The sequence below is a fragment of the Peromyscus californicus genome, unplaced genomic scaffold (assembly GCF_007827085.1).
Source record: "Peromyscus californicus insignis strain IS unplaced genomic scaffold, ASM782708v3 Scaffold_18__1_contigs__length_77618521, whole genome shotgun sequence".
NCBI classification, from domain to species: Eukaryota; Metazoa; Chordata; class Mammalia; order Rodentia; family Cricetidae; genus Peromyscus; species Peromyscus californicus.
In genome coordinates, this window is record NW_026294480.1 from 75,312,373 (window position 1) to 75,332,543 (window position 20,171).

The 20,171-nt window shown below is 37.0% G+C and overlaps 1 protein-coding gene across 12 annotated transcripts in view; it reads right to left on the reverse strand.

Annotated features, from left to right (window-relative positions):
* The window catches only part of Mctp1 (multiple C2 and transmembrane domain containing 1), a 588,499-nt gene that overhangs the window by 137,264 nt on the left and 431,064 nt on the right, over nucleotides 1-20,171 (reverse strand). For all 12 annotated transcript variants that reach the window (XM_052743710.1, XM_052743711.1, XM_052743708.1 and 9 more), the window contains one exon: nucleotides 18,514-18,633. In XM_052743710.1, coding sequence (XP_052599670.1) covers nucleotides 18,514-18,633 — 120 coding nt within the window. The remainder of the gene's footprint in view (nucleotides 1-18,513; nucleotides 18,634-20,171) is intronic.

The following is a 20,171-nucleotide window of genomic DNA, read 5'->3' on the forward strand; positions in this document are numbered from 1 at the left end:
AATTTCCCTATTCAAAAATACAATCATTGAAAAATGCAACAAAGCTTCACTCCCTGGAATCAACAGGTACCTTTGGGAGCGAAACATAAATGGATGTTTATGCTTTTGGAATTTGATTTTTAAAAATTCATGGAACTAGACATTGATGGGTATGAAGCACACTTGTTTGATAAGAATTTTGTGCACAGAAAATCAATTTCCCCTCAAAAGGCATGAAATATAAAACTGTTATTAGCACTTTCTTAATAAACTGCTTAGTAGCAGTAAAATGGAACAAAAATGTTCTGGAAGTGATAATTACAATTTTGAGAGCTAAGGAAATACTTTCTGGTGTTGTTAATGGACACACACTGCTAGCCTTTCTGCCTGAAGTGCCCTCCTTACCCTCCTACCTACACTGTCAGACTCGCATGTCTCTGGTTCTCGGAAGCCTACCTCCATCTCTGCTCCACATGGTCAGATCATGTCAATTTGGAATCTCAATTTAGAACAGAAACTGTTAGCATAGTGGACACACAGCCAATACAGCAAGAAAGAGCAAAAGTATTTCCAGTATTGGCACATAGCCCTCTCTGAAAGGTTATTATTCTGAAATAAATCAAAAGCTACAATTCTAAAAACATCATGTACTGTTTTCAACTCATGAATTAAGAATAGAGGTACAATTTGATGCAGAACACATGCTCTGCATTGCTTGAATTAATATACTGCTTTCAATTATTCCCAAATACTGCTTCAAAGAGAAGGAAATTACCTTCATTGCATATATATCTTATATATATTCTTACACATATGTACTTAATTACATATCCTTACAAATGTATGTACCTTATACGGCATATGTAATTGTACTTTGTAGTAGTTACTTTAAAATAACTAGAGTGATACAACTGCAAGTCCTTTTATCTTTCAATTATTCTTTAGAGAACTGAGGTTAAACAGATCTAACCATCCATGGCAGTGAGAGGATGCCGCATCCGTTCCCTGGATGGGAAGGAGTGCTTGGCCTCAGGACCACTCCTGTCATTTATTCTTCCGAGTACTTGGAAGACCTGTTGATTTCTTTTCATCTGAAGGACATCTCGATTCACAAGATCCCAGGTTATGTTGCCAGCCACTCTGCTGTCTCCAAACACCCTTAGGGCATGATGCAAAATAAAACTTGTAAGATTTTCTCGTAAGGTTCTGAACTTCAAGGCCAAACAACTGCATACTAAATCTCTAGGCCACAGTTTTAAGACTACAGACCATCATCAAATCTGGAATTTATGGAAATAGCTCTGCCTGTGTTTAACAGATCTGAAATGGAGCGAGTGTTTCCTGTTGCACTAGTCACTGGAGAGCTTTTTGTGGTGCAAGACTGCTCCCTACAGGCCACACTGTAGAATGGCATCTAAGACAATCTGGAGGCTGGGGTGGGGGGAACAATTTAGTATAACAGTATCAAAATTATTTGCTGGCAGAAGAAAAGCTCAGGGGTGTGTAAAGGTTTCGTAACACACACGGGGTTTGTAAGGTACTTTCTGACTTAAAACTACAATAGAGTCTTAGGGCTTTACATTGCTCCCATTTCTTATGGAGGTTTATCTTCAGAAAAATGTAAATTGCTTTTCTAATAGAGAAAATATTCTCTCTCAATAATGTACTCTAACACTCTCAATCTATATTTATTACTGACATGGATTCCATAGAGAATCCATGGTAATAATCTCATTTTCAGTGGAATGTTCACAATGTTCCCATGGTTTGAGGCAGCCTCATGAGGTAGCAGTACTAAGGAGAAAGGACAGTTCATGTCAAACAATGCCTGATGCTGTAAAGATTTTCAAATAGACTCACTCAAACATGTGCAATATGTCATACACAATACTTAGAATAGTTCAGTTTTTATTTCTAAGCTGAATTTCTTCTTTAGGAAACTGCCAAATACTTCGACTATGAAGCTCAGATGGTCATCTGTTTTACAATAAAAAATCTGATATCTGGAAATGTATCAAATTAACACTGCATTTTCAGTAATTTGTATGACATGCCACATTTTTTGAAATACAGAGAATGGTTCTGAAATACAGATCTATTCATCAGATTATTAGAAATGTATTTCCTTTCAATTTTAAAGAATTTCGAGTCTATTTCAAAACTGAATTATATATTATGGTAAAAACACATCAACAATCTGTCATTCCATATGTACAAATAAACATACTCCGATGTCACTCCACGTTTTATAAATAAGGCCAATGAAACATCTGAAAGGTAGAGTGAACCCTCCTGCATCATGCTAGAGATGCCAAATAACATTGTCAACATAACTAAGATATGCGTAAGGATCTGTAGTGCTGCTATTTATCTATGAGGATGTTCTACATAACCTTAATTTTAAACACAATTTAGAGCGTATGCAGGTTGCATGAAAAAGAAAAGTACAAAGTGAACACTTGATCTTGTTTTGAATGATTCAATGCTAAGTATAATATATCTTTGAAACATTCACAAGTAATAATCGTAAGGGCTCAAACAAATAAATTTACTAGAGTAAGTACTGGTTTGTCCTGGTTTGCAGACAGCTGTGTGGTGGTCAGCATTTCCTTTTCTGAAACATGAATTTCAAGCGTTAGATGGGGGAATTTATGTGATAGAATCAACAAAAGTACAAGCAATGAAAGGGTTAATCTGCAGCAGCCTACCACCTATCAGACTTCCTAAAGAGCAAATGTTGCATATATAGTGTTTAATTGTATGTAATCATAATGTATAATATAATTATGAAATGATTAAATGATCTCAATTTTATTTTAATTAAATAGCCAATCTTTTTATTAGAAATGGGTCTCTATAATTACATTGTTCAAGAGAAATTTTATAAAACCTAGGACAGAGTCATAATTTTCAAAAGCAGATTCATAACAAGTTTTCTAGAAGATGAATATTTAATGCATCTAAAAATACTTTTCTTCTTAAATAGATCTCTAAATTAGATTGTTACTTCTGCAACTGATTCATACTGTGTTCAGTCTGTACAACTGAGAGTAGATTACTGAGATTATTCAGGATACGTGAAAGAATTATTAATTAAAAGTTTTTAAAGTTTTTTAATATTGCTCTCTTAGGCAAGCTAGATTTTTAAGACCCTCTTATTATTTACCTGGCTCTTATAAATGAATGTGTGGAGCTTTACTTCTCCCATAACACAAGTAAAAGGCATTGATATTCCTATCATAATTTAGGGGGCTTTACCCACAAGATATAAGCCTTAATAAAAAATTATATTATAATTGATAGGTTGTAACCGAAGGCTATCAACATCAAGTAAAATTATCGATCACTGAACATTATTCTGTTAATATTGTAATGCTGATAACAAGGTAGCCTACTGTGCCGTGCGTTGTTCAAATGTGGACTGTGTCTGGGAAAATTGCCTGCATATGTAACAAAACTACTTTTCTCAGCTCACAGAAGTCTACTTGATACTGTTTTATTTGTTGTATTTTGATTTTTCATGCTACAGAAAATAACTTGTAGAACTAAATTCATGTTACCAACATGACTTTCAGGTCTCTCACAGCTCCCGGCAGCACGCACTAGCTTTATCTTTCTCTTATTTGTCTGCAAAACTTACCAGCAACATGCTCTTAGAAAACGCCGCCAATAAACGGTACTACAGTCACTCTGTTAGAAAAGCGCAGTGATCTTTGGCTTCATTCACTGTTTTCAAAGCCATAAAAGGACAGATAATAAATATATGACTCACAAATTATCAATTATGAAAAATAATCTGGTTCAGAAAGCTTCACTAATATAAAAAGATAGATCACTTGTCACAAAAGGCTATTGTTTGTGAATCCAATATTTGATTTTTATCATTTATATTAGGCAACTTAAAATGATTTTTAAACCATATTACTTTTTGAAAAAATGTTATAAAGGTGAACATGGTAAGTTGGGATGGAAAAACCATATGTAATCAGTCATCCTTGAAATAATTGTTATTTTTACATCAAATCCAGACCTACAAATCTAAATTGTAAAGACTTGGTCTGCAAGGTTGGTGCATTGAGAAAGCACTCCACTGCGTTCCAGAGCAAAAAGCACAGCAGGAAGGTTAGCATGGGTTAGATGCTTCCTTCTCTCTTCATGTATTATTCTGAAGGCTGAAGTTTGCTGCTGTGGGCCTTCCTATGCAGAGAAGGCCCAGTGCCGGCATCTAAGTATGGATTATGCCACTTCTGTAGGGTGGCTCTGTTGGCTTTGTTTGCCTTACTCAGAGAACAGCACAACACGGCCTTTCATCTTTATGATGAATTCATTTCCCTGTTATTTCATGTTAATCATTTCTTCATATTAATCATTTTCTAAATGAAAGAAGAGGTATAATTCCCACCAAGATGGATAATGCTGCGAGTATCTAGGACCAGAAAGGTCCTACCTGGTGTTGTCTGAAGGCTACTCCATGACTTTGCTCTCTAATATTTCATTATAGATTTTTACACCATTATAAAAATGACTCAGAGTCCAAGAAAATCAGATGTACATTATCCACAAGGTCAATGATAAACATTTGTTGTGTACTTAAGGATGATCACACTCCTGCCCTTAGACAACAGATTTGAGCATCAGGTTATCTTGATGACACCTTGAGCACTATAAAGGAAAAGTCTAAGGTGTTGGTATTGGACACAAGTAAGTTTCAGTGACATGTGGGAGATACAATTAGAGGTAGAGAGGACAATGCAGACAACAGACCAATATGATGGGCATCCAGTGGGGAGCTGGAAGAACAGGAGTATGCCAAATTTCATGGACTGCACAAGGGTCTGTTCATAGGATTTTACTTCCTACCACCTTGTATAAACACTGTATAAGAAACAGAAAAGAGTGAGCCAGAAAGCTACTTATAAACGTAAAAAGAACAATTAAGTAATGAATTCGTAATGCTTTTCCAAATTTGTTTTGGGAGAAGGAGTCATGAACTTTGTTTGAGGGAAGGCTTATGAATGTGCTTTGATATATTCCTGTGTGGACACTAAAAAGAACTGAAAATAAGGTTGAGGAATGAAAAAACTGAGTAACTATTCAATTATAGAAACTATGAGCTACGTTTTTAACAGAAAATGTGCTAATTGACTAGGTTGGAGTTTAGAACAAGCTCAAAATGCTTGATTACCTCGTTTCATCTTATGTCCACAGTCAACTGTAAATGTATAAAACTCGGTGTCTTTATGACAGCTGTTGAGCTTACTGACTAAGGACTGGGTCACCAACTTGAGGAATGAGTGTCACCCAGTAATATATGATCTTAACCCTGACAAGACCAAATCAGACTCTTGTGAAAAGTGTGTACAATTTACTCTTCAATTGAGAAGAATATAAAGCTATGAACTTGTTAAGTTTCTTACATAAGTAAAGAAGCCTGTACACTCCAAGAGGGTCTGTGTCTGGGGCTTGGTCTCTTGAGGAATGCCTATTTCTGTAGTTTTTGAATAGGGACAGTCTAAATTCTATACAATAATTTTTTTAAAAAGATTTGTGTTTTATAATCTAAAATTTTAGTCACCTAAATGCTATATTAGATGCTAAAATTCGAAACAGGTGTTTGGTGCTAAAGCTGTAACCAAAATATCCTGATAAGACTTCCCTCGGAAATATAATGGTTACACAGGCCCTGTAGAGCTTTAACAAACCCCTATTTTCTTCTTTCTGCTCCATACAATGTGTTGTCTATTTGCACCCATTCAGGACTAAATTACAGATAAAGTTACAGCAAATTTGTTTTCTCAAAAAAGCAGTCAGCCCTAATATCCCTTGAGTAATAAAAGCCTTGTCTTTCATTCAGAACCAGAACTGGCATAATTTTCTCCAAGAAACAAACTCTACTTCCTGTGACAATGGACCTGTTCTTAAAATTCTGAATGGGATACAGCTCAATTTGCAGGTGTTCAGGTCTAAAGGTAAAAGGGCGTTTGACCTCCCGGCTGGCGATTGTTGCTGTGGTAGGTAACTTCAGTCTGCTGGTTATAGCATTTTATCAGATAAGCTGCCAGAGTTTTCAGCTCTGAATTACTGAGGTAGGCTCAAGTGAATCAATAATTTATACAGATACCTCTCATTCATTCTGATGGTATAAAGATACATACTAACAGCCTGCCACAGCCACAGAACAAACCAGAGACACCATTTAAAAAGAAAGAAAAAGAAACCCATTTATCCATGTGAACAAAAACTATTATGTAATACAGACTTAATGGCTTATTAATTTTAGTTTTCAGCTGTGTGATGATCAGTGTGATGAAATATGAATCTCAGTAAGGTCACTCTGGCAAATATGGAGACTGTTTAAAACTTTCACATTGATTTTTAGGTAGAATATTTGGTCTATCAACATAATCTAAACCATTGGAAAATATCCGTGGTTGGATTAAATTGTTTATATTTCCTTATTGAATTTCAGTATAAATTACTGAACACAGGAATCAAATACATTTAGGAGCAATACACTAAGAGTATTGTTAATATAGCCTTATGCCATTAATCATTACCTGGGGAAAATTATATAGTGTTTTATACACTAATACTGTGACATTTTTATTAACTCATAATCCCTGTGCTAACAGTGCTGCACTAAACAAGTAATAATTAAGAAGGCAGAAAATATTAAAAATGCCTACTTTAAAATTCTTCAATCATGTTAAAAGGAACGCCTAAGTGTCTGTGAATGAAAACAGTAGGCAAAACAGGCTGCCTACCTGGCAAGATCATCAGCTCTGCTCAGAAACATCCACAGTTTCTGTTTAAGATTAAGGGAGTTTATAATCTAAAAACACTGTAAAAATTCCTCTTAGCAAATTTAATTAGAAATAGAGACTGTGTCTTGACAGATTTGAAAATGCATTTGCAGACAAGAGGCACCAGAATTCACCCCTCGCCCACTTTAGCTCTTTTAGTTGAAGGCTGAACATGTGCTTAGCCTGGACACACAACCAGAAGCCTTAAGGAAGCTACATGCAAAGCTAGCTGAGGCAACAGATTCAACAAGGAGGAAGGTGATCACACTCTGTGGTCACACTCAGGTACGGACATTTTGCTTCCCCAGAAGAAACTGTTTTCTTTTTTCCTCTCCAGCGACCCCTCCCCCACCCTGGTAAACGGAGGAGATGATGAAAGTCTGAAAAAAGATGAAAGAGAGAGGAAGGAGAGAAGAAATGAGTGAAGGGGGAGGGGGAGGGAGCGAGACTGAAGCAGAGGAACAGAGAGACAGGAGGGAGGGACAGATGAAGGGAGGGAGAGAAAAAGGAAGGGGTGGGGAGAGAGAGATGCTATTGTCCTTGCCTGAGCCCTTTAGCCTTTTAAAGGAATTACTCCTGAGCTATCTTCACTCCAGCAACATCTCTGCCCTCTAAGAAAACATGGAGAAACAGAAAAGAGGAAATATTGGAGTGTTCCCTTTTTGATAGTAAGACAGAGGAGAGAGATGTTCCCACCCTGATCTCATTGGGTGATACAGACCATGAGTGTGAATCTTACACTGCTTCTCACTGTAGGGAGGAGCATGGAGCATCGCCACCCACCCCACCCACATACGATGCTTGCTACACAGCAGTATCCTCAGGTCCATCTGATCCTATCCTGAGGCCTCCAATGCGGCTTTAACTTCAGTTTTGTCACTAAAGTCATTAGGACTACATCCCCCACAGTTTTATTTGTGTGTGCCTGAAATGGGAAGCCCTGTTAATGGCAACTAAAACGCAGAACAGACTGGATTTATTCTTTGTTCCCACCTCTGGTAATGGATTAAAACACCGACAAATGACATTTTTCAGTTTACAATCTATTTTTTTTCCTCATTGCTTAAATTTAGGCTGAACTCTATTGGCAATTAGAAATAGAACTCAGGTGTTGTTAAATATGTCACTGACACTGTTTCTGTAGGAAAAACCAAGCCTTCTCACAAGCATGGATGAGATGATTTTCCTTATGAAGCATTCCTACTTTTAGGTCCAGCGTAGAAAAATTTCCCATATATCTTCTTTAATTACCTTTCTATACTGATAGAAATTCTGTAATACTATAGGCATCAGAGACAAAAACCTGTGTTGTACCCATGACGTTATTGGAGTCTAAGTTATCCACAGGTCCCTCTACTTAAGAACTTCAAAGAGATTCATAAAGGCAATTTAATTTAGCTGTATTCACTCCAGTAACTCCAATAACTTGGTGCACCAAGTTTATAACCAATACTACTTCACATAATCTACAGCAAGAAGTGGGCAATACCCTACGATTTTGGTTCTGTCATTAATTCATAAGGGGATATAATATTACATTATACCATTTAATTTTATGCTGAACAATTTGGACCAATATAATTTGAAGGAAACTTAAGAAGACAGTAATATAAGAGGTGTCCACTTTTGCTGCTTATTCAGTACCAGGGCCTCGTACATGCTGGGTGAACACGTACTAATGAGTGAGTGCCAGAGCAATCGACTATTTCAAGTGATTAAAATAGATGCACCTCTTTCCTAGCATTTATTTAGTCTAGGGGAAAGCTAAGCTGTGGAAAGGTTGATTTAACCAACCTTATGTCAATGCGTGTCAATATAGGTACTTGGAGCTGCTTAGTCAACTCAATGACAGTTCATACTTGAAACCTGGGGAACAAATTCTTAGCATTCATTTTTTAAAATTAATACTTATAGACAAAATAATTCCTCTTGTCTCTGGTGTACCTGAAACACAAAGTGAACTCTTGGGGTTCTTTGTTACTGTATTTATGCCCCTACACAGAAGTTTGGAGGGCTCTAATGTGATGCAAGCTCAGTTAATTAAAAAGTTCACCAAAGCATGCAGTATACATATAACTTACACTGAGCGCCCATTACTACATCAAGTCAGGAATTTCCTCCTTAGCACATTCCTTAACAGAAAAAGCCAACAGTCAGGAGTCCAGTTTTTTACCTAGGACTTCCAGAGGACAAGTCCAAGACCTGTTTTTCCTTGAGAACAATTTGAACTCATAAATGTCACTGTTTTATCTTTTCATCACTGCTGTCTCTGAAGTGGCCATGACAATGCAGCTGGTGAGAATCGACACTGATGATTTAGGGAATGTTTGCCTCTTTGTACGTTCAGCTTCTGCACTGTGCAATCATCTCAAAATCCCCTTCTTATGTTAACATTCTATGGCTTCATTACAATGTTGAGAGCTCATGGACTCTTTACCTTTTAATGCCCCTTGCCCTTGCCATGATGAGGCATATGTGTAGCTGGAGTATTCCTGTGTCCACCCAGCTCCTGCAGTCACTCAGCTCCAAGTAAACACACAGAGACTTATAATACTTATAAACTATATGGCAGTGGCAGGCTTCTTGTTAACTAGTTCTTATATCTTAAGTTAACCCATTTCTATTAATCTATAAGTTGCCACGTGGCTTGTGGCTTACTGGTACTTTTACATCTTGCTTCCTTTGTGTCTGGCTGGTGACTCCTGACTCTTCCCAGCATTCTCTTCTCTGCTTGCCTATACTTCCAGCCTGGCTACTGGCCAATCAGCATTTTATTTATTAACTAATCAGAGCAACACATTCACAGCATATAGAGCGATATCCACAACACATGGTTCTAAGGATGGGATTGGAGTGGATATGTTCCTGGCATCTTCTGCACCAAGTCATGAGTCCATTTGCTCTAGTTTCTCCATGTGGTGCTTACATTCTTTGACGGGGACAGCGAGTTTGTTTAGTGGTATGCCATTATCTATGGCATTTCCATGATGGAAACATGCTCTAAGGTCCAAGGGCCCATCTCACAGAATAGACTTTTTTGTTTGGAATTAGGGAGCCTACATGAAAATTATTACATTTAACTACATATCAGCTAAGATTTAGGGGTTAGGGATGAAACCACTAGGAATTAGGCTTATAGCTCACAATGTCTGTGCTTGAAAGATTGAAATAGCACAAACCCAGTTAGTGGAAAAAAGTTCTCTAATACAATCAGCCCCCTGGCTGAGGCACACAGTAGGCATTTGTAATGGAGAACTAACTCTATTTAAAAAGATTTAAGTAAGCCACATTCTGATTCAAGATTTTCAATATTGCTGCCTACCTAGAAAATGCAAGCATGGCCATTGGAATTGGACACAGTTTTCCCTGAGAATCGACTCTCACTTTCCTAGCACAACTTCAGAATAAATCATTCTCTGACAAAATTTTGCTGCAGTAATTTGTGGATAATTAGGTGGATTACATTTATCCTTGGTAACCTGTATTCAAAAGCTCTCTTCTACTGACTAAAGGAAATTGTTAAATTTGCCAGCAGTTTATGGCACAACTGGATGAAATATTCCTGCTTCAAACACTTAAGTGGTGTTGAAGTTCCCTTGCAGGAGCTATATAGAACACTCACTATAGAAAATATAGTATTGTTTGTGTTTAGTGACATGAGATAAAGAAATCAAATATGCATATTTTGTTTATATATTATTATAATGATATACATCATATGTATATATGTACATATATATACATATATATAATGAGCTTCTGTTTTAACGGTGAACACATTAATCTATTTTTATATGACTCTCTTTTTCCTTCATCTTTCCTCCTCACCTCTCTAAAGAAGAACTTAATGAAGGACACAAAGGGCTCAGTCAGTAAACCTGCTGCACAAGCTTGAGGACCTGAGTTCATATAGAGATCTGGATGGAGAGTACGTCTATCATTCCAGTGCTGAGCTGGCTGGAGATAGGCAGTCTCTGGAGCTCTCTGAACCATCTATCTAGGCAACAGGGAAGCTCCCGGTTCAATGAGAGAGCTTGTCTCAAAAAATAAGGTAGAGAGTAACTAATTAAGACCATCAGTATTGATCCCATGTTCCACACATATGTGCATGCACTTTCATGCACAGTGCAAACACATATAACACACATATAATGAAATGCAAAGATTGGCTATTACTAATTAATACAATGCAACATATGGATAAAACCAATTGCACCCTCTTCATGAAAGAGTCCATGCTACTTAGTACAGAAAATGTTCACATACTTCTCCATGTTGATGGAGCTCAGGAAAACACAGTGGGATTGGAATGCACATGAAGATCTATGTGAGTTTGTATAGGAGTAAGAACACATTTTTCAAAGCAACAAATCTTTCTGTGAAGCGAACTCTAATGTAGTCAATAATCTTGAATAAATGTTACCAATGGCTTCTCCAGGCTAGTTTGCACCATATGAAAACTATAGAAATGCCAAGCTAGGCTTCATCACCAACACCAAAAAGTAACCACAGCTAAACGTATGCTAAGCCCCGTTTAGAGCCTACCTACGCAAGGGGACACCGTCTCCTGTGAGAGCACAAATTTGTTCTTGCTGGGGCAGAAAACAATCGCAGATGTTTACAATTGTTTCTGAAGGTCAGTACTCTCTGACAATTGTTTTTTACATTTAATTTTTCTTATTAAATATCTTTAAAATAATATGAAAAGAGTAAAAACCCTAAGACCAAGTAAGAGCCATGTGTCACCATTTTGATTTTATTTCCTCCCTTAAAACAAGGATTGCCTTTCATTTTTAGTCACACACCTATTTACAATTTGATCTGCTCCTCTTCACGATTGCCTGATTTTCCCTGCGTTTCTCTTAGAGATGCTTGCTGATGGCTGGTGTGAACCTTTACTCTCTTATTGATCTGTAAATGTTACCACTTGCTGAGTGTCGGACCTCTGTCATCACAACAGAAGCTGTTGATGCCAGGCAGTGTTAACTCACAGCTCCCTCTGTGGTAAAGGCTGCCCAGCTCTTATTAGTATATTCAATTGTGGTTAAACGATAGAGATGGGACAAAAAAAACCAGGAACAAGTTCATTAGCGATATCTTAAATTAGGGTCTCTCACTTAGCAAGCCACTTGCTCATGGTTCTTAGGTGTATCCTCACAGCTGGTCAGAATACAGAAGGTGATTTGCCTGATGTAGGGTGACCTCACAGGGAGAGTTAACTTACTGACCAAAGTGAATTAATGACTGCCACTTATAAGTCACTGCCATCAGAAGAGGTTGTTTTATCAACTGGAATCAATCATATAATTAGCTCATTCTTTTAAATATTTTTCTTTGGAAAATACTTTGAATACTAATGGATGGCAATGCAAATGGATTGCTACTTTCCTCAAGTATGTCCCTCAATTTAAATTTAAGTTTCCAGGCAGGTAGAAACTCATAGAGGGAAAGAACATTGATTTAAGAATCTGGAGACAGACATTTCTTACTCATTATTTAAAATATTTTTGATTGATAGTTCAGTTGTAAACCTAGTGATTTTGAAGGATCTTCATAATTAATACAAGGTGAAATGGGACAATACCCAAGCAGGAAAAAATAAGCATACTGAGAGAGTGAACTTTAGGGTATGAACTCTAAAGCTCATGGGAAGGTGAACTCTTGGACTTCTGCTGCTAATGTTCATAGTTAATGCTTCCTTACATACAGAATAGCAACACATACCTTGGCAAAAGTGAAATGGTTTTATTATTCCTACCCACAAAATAAAACTTTCCTAGATGATAGTATGGCACCATTCACATTAGAGGATAAAGAGCTGAGATCATAGAAAGCCCGAGTGTGACCTGCCTTCAGGATTCAATTCCTGCTACTGTAAATATAAAACAAAACATAGGAGGACCGTACTTTTCAAAGCATAACAGATCTGAGGCTCATGTGATCAACTCCCTCAAAGTCCAGAAAGTCCCTTTGCGGTCATCCATTAAAGTAAACAAAAAAGAGCACCAGCATCATTCTAAAGGAAGAAAGCATGGATTTGACCAAGTGCTGGGTTACTGTGTAGCACAGAACACACCAGAAACAAAGGGACGATGACTGTGCACGGGGGTGGGTCTGCACACAGGCCTATAGAGCCTTCCTCGGACAGGACCAGGACATGCCCTGGTCCCTTACTTCTGTGCTTCTTAGGACTTCGAGTTGACTTTAGCTAATGGTGATCAATCCTGAAACTCTACATATTCTAAATGATGGTTTTTGCCAGGATGTTCCTGCAACTGTAAGAATTTATATGCAATCTTGGTGAAAGAAAACGCAACTATAACTTTTTGTATAATCAAGGACAATATTTGAAGACTTCTTGCTAGGAATTGAGATAAATTTAGGAGTGATGGGGATATGTATTTTGATTATCAATTTTCCATATGAAGTGTGTTTTCAGCCTGTTGTTGGAAATTCCTTAATGTCAACATTTTTGACTCTGCAAAAAGAATTTTAAGCAACATTAGAGGTGTATAATTTCCTAAATCAATGAAATTCTAGGCAAGTGTTTTTCTTCTTTACATTAGTGAAGGGAAGTTTAATGTAGCTTAAAATTTATATAAATTGTAGTATTGTTTCCTAAATTATATGTTTACTGATAGGGAAAGCATGTGCTATGAATGGTGGGAGAAAGGGCTTGGGAATTTAGATATACAATTTAAGAAAAATTCATGAGCACACAAACACGGCCAGTAGTACATCATGTTTCATTGGTGCTCATTTCTTTGATTTTCAAGCTTTTTGTCTCTGTGGGGAAAGCATCAAAATGTGTGCCTGGAACATTTCCATTTTTGTTTTTTGCTAGCTCTAAGAAAATAATTGTAGCAATAAAAATGCTCCTATAAAAATAATTTGAAAATTGCCATAATTTCATTGGTGTGGTATTACTGGTATCTGTTAAATTCCCCAAATGGAAATTTCTGCTGTAAATGTGAAGTGCTTTTCACTAGATCCAGTACAATAACCCTCCATCCTACATCCACTATGTATTCTAAGACTGGACTACAGCGATGCAGAGATGCCTTTGTATCCTACATCCCCTATGTATGCTAAGATTAGACCACAAGCAATGCAGAGATGCCTTTGTTTTCACATTGGTATTTCTCCTTGAGTAACATGGCCTTTCAGTCCTTAATCATGAAAGCCACTTACAATGCCTTTATAGCTTGTAATACTTGTTAGAGAAATCTTTAAGTTGTTTAATAGCAGCAGACTTTCTATACAGGAAGCACATAGTAAAGCATGCTGACTGCCTCTGGTATTCAGTTCACTGCTCTTTATTCCCATCGCCTCCCAAGGTCGGTTCCTCCTTTTTCCCTGTGGTTTCTTCATTTTTTATTTTAATTTTGAACATTTGCCTACACACACCTCCCACATGCCACTCTATGCATGTATCATTTCTGTTCGTTCTCTCTACCTCCACAATGGTCCAGATTTTCTGAAAACAAAACAAAACAAAACAACAACAAAAACCCCTGTGGTCCCAGTGTGATCCTTTACAAAAATGGGGACATTTTGTTAAGAAGAGGGAACACAAATTGTCCAGAAGCAAAGGAAAGCAGGCAATTGAAAATGCCCAAAATGCCCCGACAGGGATGAGTAAGGGAAGACCAGTGTCTTCAATGAATTACTATAGATAGAATTCTGTACACACACACACACACACACACACACACACAGAGAGAGAGAGAGAGAGAGAGAGAGAGACAGACAGACAGACATGGAGAGACAGACAGAAACAAAGGAGACAGACACAGATAGAGAGAGAGACACAGAGACACAGAGACAGAGAGGCAAAACTAGGCCAGAATCTTACTAGAAAGCCTGCCTGGGTTGGTCAGGACAGAGGGTGGAAGCCAATGGCTCCTCAGACACGGCCAGAAACAAGTGTATTTTATGGCTACCAGTTATGCATTCACACATGCCATTTTTGCTGTACAGGGTGCTATGAGGGCCTGCTATCTTGTCATAATTCATGTTCATTGTTCCTCTAAGTAAAATATGTGTTTCCTGCTAGTTATTCTGTGCAGAATTGTACTTTAAAGGCAAGAGGACATTTTTGATAATGCACATCTTAAGACTTTTCATTAAAGTATCAAATTTAAATTCTACCTCTTTGTGCACTCTGACATTTTTTGTCTGGCATTTTCATTAATTTTGCGACATACATAAATGTAGCTGAAATGTTAACTGATCAATACTTTGTCTCTCTCATGTAGCACTAGGGTTTCATTCCCCAAGGACCACACAGCAGAACAGAAATTAAATGTGTAAAATATCAAATGTTAATGTTAAACACAGCAGCACTTACTGTATAACGATAGAAAAGGCTAAAACAATTCCAAATGGACAGATGGTACCACAAATTATCTACAATCACATTTAAAGATTAAAGTTTGTCCTGTAAAATAATTCTTTGACGCACACTGAAGTGTGTCCTTTTGCTGATAGCTCAGTTTTCCAATTATTTTTGTGCTCATTACAGTGAGAAATGACAGTGTTGAAAAGAAAGAACGTGTGCTCGCTCATTCCTCTTTTCTTTTTCCATTTTGCACCCACTGACTTCTACAAGAACACAAATGTCTGGTCAAGAGCCTGATGAAAATTAGTCCAATTTGTAAGATATTTCCAGGTCTGCAGTAGCTGATTCCTGGGGACAAGCAGTGGCTTCTACACAACACACAACAGAGCTCCCTTGGAAAAACAATATTCATCAGAAAACTTAAAATCCACTTCTAGCAGTGGGCAACAAGGATCTTCCAGAAGCCTGCTTGCTCCACTTGCCCTTCCCTACCGACTCCGCCTCTATTGCCCGCAACACAGGTAGCGGTAGGAGGCTGTGGCTGCTGTCAGCATTTGCAGGGTCATTGACACTGAGATGCAAAATAGGGTTGTTCTCTTCCATTTTGACCTCACTGGTTTGCATTTGGTTTTCAGAGAATTAAATTAGTAGAGAAAACCAAAATATAATAGAAAAAAATTCACATTCATTTAAACATTAAAAAGCATACTGATCTAGGCCTAAAACTAAGCCACATAATGGTACAGATGCATGTCCTCCATGCAGCAGCTGCAGTTAGGAAAACATGGGCCAAATGGAACCAATATTATAATAATAGACCCATGATCTGTCAAGAGGGCATGATGGGAACAATATGTCCATAACAATGGGCACTGTTTATGTTCATCTAATGGAAATCAGTTCTTTTCACCAAATTTCCCTACTGTGGCTCTGAGTCTGCAATGGCAACTCTGGACCATTTCATTTTTAAATACCTCATTTACTCTCTCTAAGATGGCTAAAGTCTTTTAAAAAGTCTTTTTCTGAATTATAAGGATTCTATAGAAAAGAATATCTACTGTGTGGCATAAGGTACATTTATGAGCCTCAGTTTCTTCATCTATATACTAGGAAAATAATAAAATCTACATCATGAAATTGTTGAAAATATTAAATTCTTAGTGCAAGTGCATTTTCATGTATTTCTATATGAACAATAGCTCCTTGGCACGTAGGGAGCACCTGAAAAATGAATTCTTGTTTGTATGAATCTTTCTTTATCAAAATTCAATCCATGATTAAGTAGATTATTGATAAGAGATTATAACATAATTTTGGGTTCATATAGAAATTATAGGGAAAATTGTTTTGATTCTATTAACGTATTCTTATCATGATGTAATAACCAGATTTATTATAGCAGACTCTTATTTACTTGGAGTTTCTCCATATAAGAAAAATTTTCAGATTGGCAGCCTCAAAAGACTTAGTTGGAATTTGTACTGGAAGCTAACTAAGTGCTAGGTACTCTTCAAGTGATGGGAGAACAGTTCACATCCCCACGGACTCCCAACTAGAGTCTAAGTAGAGGACATTTGTGATTCATTACTTCAATCACATTCAATAAAGTGCAATTATTTTTCTTTTTCCAACAAAATGGTTAACAGTTTCTGCACATTTTGTCATGCGCTTTCCAGTTCCATCACTTTTCCACCCTGTTTCCTACCTTCATTATCCCACGTTCCTCTCTGGGCAAACCCCTTGCATTCCTAGGACTGAGTCTGTTATAAACTGGCCACTGGCTACGGTGGATGCTGCATTTCCTGTAGTGCACTGGCCCCTTCAAGTGGTATCACTGTAAGGAGGTTACATGCAGGTGTCTCTGTTTTTCAGCATTTCAGTGGCTTCTTTTCTTTTTTAAGAAGCAAAAGGAGATTGTGAAGAGGGGCTGCCATCTTGAATTAATTTTACAAATAACCTTAGGGAGCTGGAAGTAGTTTATGAAGACTCACACAACATGCTGTAACGCCACACAACCCACAATGAATGTCCCTGAATAAATGATAGAATTATATACATTTTTATGTTTTCAAATTTTACAAGCATCAATGGAGTTGGCTTTAAAGAAAGTTCGTCAGAAATGGCAGCAGACATTTCCAGTAGAGTTTTATTGTCATTATGTGACCCCAGAGAACCTGAAAGTAATGATATAAAGTATATGTAGAAATTATGTATCATTTTGCTTACTATCGTAATATCTCTATGCTAATGAAAAATCAGAATACTCCAATGTGTCTGTTATGTGAGAGGTATTAGAAGAGTATAGAGAGGAGAATTTATTTTTTTAAACAATGGTGGTGGCAGTCACCATCTTTAAGGAGACAGCAGCATGTCTATGGGAAGCAGGCTGCTGACTTTCTCTAAGTGGCAACACAAAGGAGCACACAGTCTTTGTTCATGTGCTTGGACATTAGTGAAAGTCCCACACGGGCCTGTGGGGAGGACAGAGCTTCAAGAACTAGAAGCAGACATTCATTTGAATGGTAACACTAAAAGTGATTGTTACTCTAATTAAGGCCTTTCTGTAAGCCCTCACAATAATGTCATAGTTTGCAAAACTGGCATTTTCAAGGAAGCATAAGGTGCTTATTTCCTAAAAAACACAAAATAAAATAAAGACTTTCAAAAGACGGACTCCACAGACACTTCAAGTAAAACATGGAACCAGAAGAAATAGCATGAGTTCAGAGCATCCTGGCTAGGTCCAGAGGAAGTCCTTTTTAGATTTTCTGCCACTGCCAGCTGGTCTCCGTATCAGTTCTTAAATAATCAGTGTAAAGGGTACAGGATGAGCCTGGTGAGCAGAATATTTGGGTCGATAACATTCTTACTTGTGACTTTTTAAAAACTGGGAACCACAGAAACATCTCTTAAATAGGTCACATCCCTTTCTGGTTGCCTCACGTATTAAAGCCTTACCAAGCAGCGTCTGCGGTCAGTGATGCTCCTATTCTGACAAAATACTTCCAAACTGAGTAAAAGCAAAGTACGATGGCCAAGGCTGCTACCATTGTCATTTTTTTTCCCACAGAGAATTTTTTTTTTTTTTGGATCTCCTATTGGGATCTGGAATTGTACAATATGCAAAAATTTTACTTTTTAAGTGTCAGAGAAAATTATACTTTGGCTAAGATGTCTTGCGTTCCGGAAATCTGAGGAATATATTCTTGGATTCAGACCCTGAACAATCCATCAGGTTCCTGCCCACAGCAAATCTGTCCAGTCAAGTCTCAAAATAGGAGTTTTAAAATGGCTCTATCAACATAGCTGTTACTATAGCCACAGAGACTTGGAGTTAAGATTGCTGAATCTGATGAATAACAATGGACGAGTAATACAGTGTGATCATACCACAAAAGCTGCAAGACTCCTTGGGGGTGAATCCCAATCAAAGCAGCTATTAACGTAGTATGCAGCGTTTACCAGCACCATGACACAACGCTTCGTTCTGACGAAGTTTCTCAGAAGCAGCTGTAAGGAAAATGAAAACAGTATTAGAATTTATAAGCCTGAAAACAATCAAATCTACTGTATGATTCTTCAAGGTGGTGGTGACTTAGAAAGGACCCAGAAAGGCAATAAGGTCACAAAAACTCACCAAGTGATTTGGCTCGCTAGGAAAAGGAAAGGAAGCATTCGGGGAAAAGATTGGAAAGAACTAGGTGGGATGAACAATTTTTTTTTATGGTCAATGTATATTTTAAAATAATGTTTTCATGTAAGCTTGTATGTTTGTTCATAAGAAAAACATCTGCGTTCAAAACATGGATCCCTATTAATTTTGAACTCCCTTCTCTTTAAGACGAATTAAATGTTTTAATTTCAAGATGCTTCAAAGTGAATTGCATACCTTGGAATGTTTTGATTTAGAGTCCTACAGAAAGCCTGTCTAAAGTAGCTTATTATAGAAGCACTATGATTTCAAATACTTTTTCCACTTAGTAGGACTGCTCCTGTCTCATAATCATTCCTTATTATACATTAAATCCACTCTCTATTTCCTCATTATTTTCCTATGATTCAAGAGTTAGGAAACTTTGATAGTTTCCTATCTTATTAGAAGCAGTATTTATTAAACTGATGCAATTTCAATTGAAATTGAAAAACTATAGCAGGACTTCAACAGTAAAAAGGATGTCCACGGACTAGATAATGGTTTTAACAGTCACACACAGAAATGGATAACTAATGCAATCACATGTCTACAGGTCAGTATGTTACTATTCTAAGTATATTTCAGTATTAATCTGGTATTTTAAAGAAACACATAAAACTGACTGAGTTCAGATGACAAAGTACATGTGTAAAATATATGCATGCATGTACAAAGCAGTTATAACACATTTTAAAGCTGGAATTTTGTTCAGCCAGAGAGTCTCCCTGCATATTTCCCTTCTTAGTTCCTAGCACTTTTTTTTTAAAGAACAATTTTTATTATTCCTATCTATAATTACACAGAAATATAATATGTTTTTCTACTTAGATAAATATTTCATTTGTAATGCACATTGTTTAAATGCCGAAACGTTTCATTTTGTGGTGAATTTATTATATTAAAAATAAAAATATTTTAAGGTTTCTTATGGCACAGAAAATTATCAAATATTTTATAGTAAAATAAGCTCAGTGATTTTATAGCCATAATAAACACATTGTATTTTAGCTTTGTAAACTGTATTAAGCATTTGAAAAGGGTAGGTAGCACTTTTTCTTAACTTGATATTAAAGTAAATTTTAACTTATTATTGATAAATGCCAAGCTTTAATGCAGACTCAGAAAAGGAAGATCAGAATTCCTGTTTTTTGTTTGTTTGTTTTAGTAGAAAATGTCAGGAAACTTCACTTCTTACTGATTGTTGTTAAAAGCTAATTAAAAGATTCCCCCCTCACTGGATTAGAGGGGAGTGCGTTATTCCCTCTGCACACCTGCATCATACCTGTGGGTGGTCTGTGCACATATTTGATAGATTTGGCGGTCTCACTCACACACTCCATGGCAGTCTAATTGT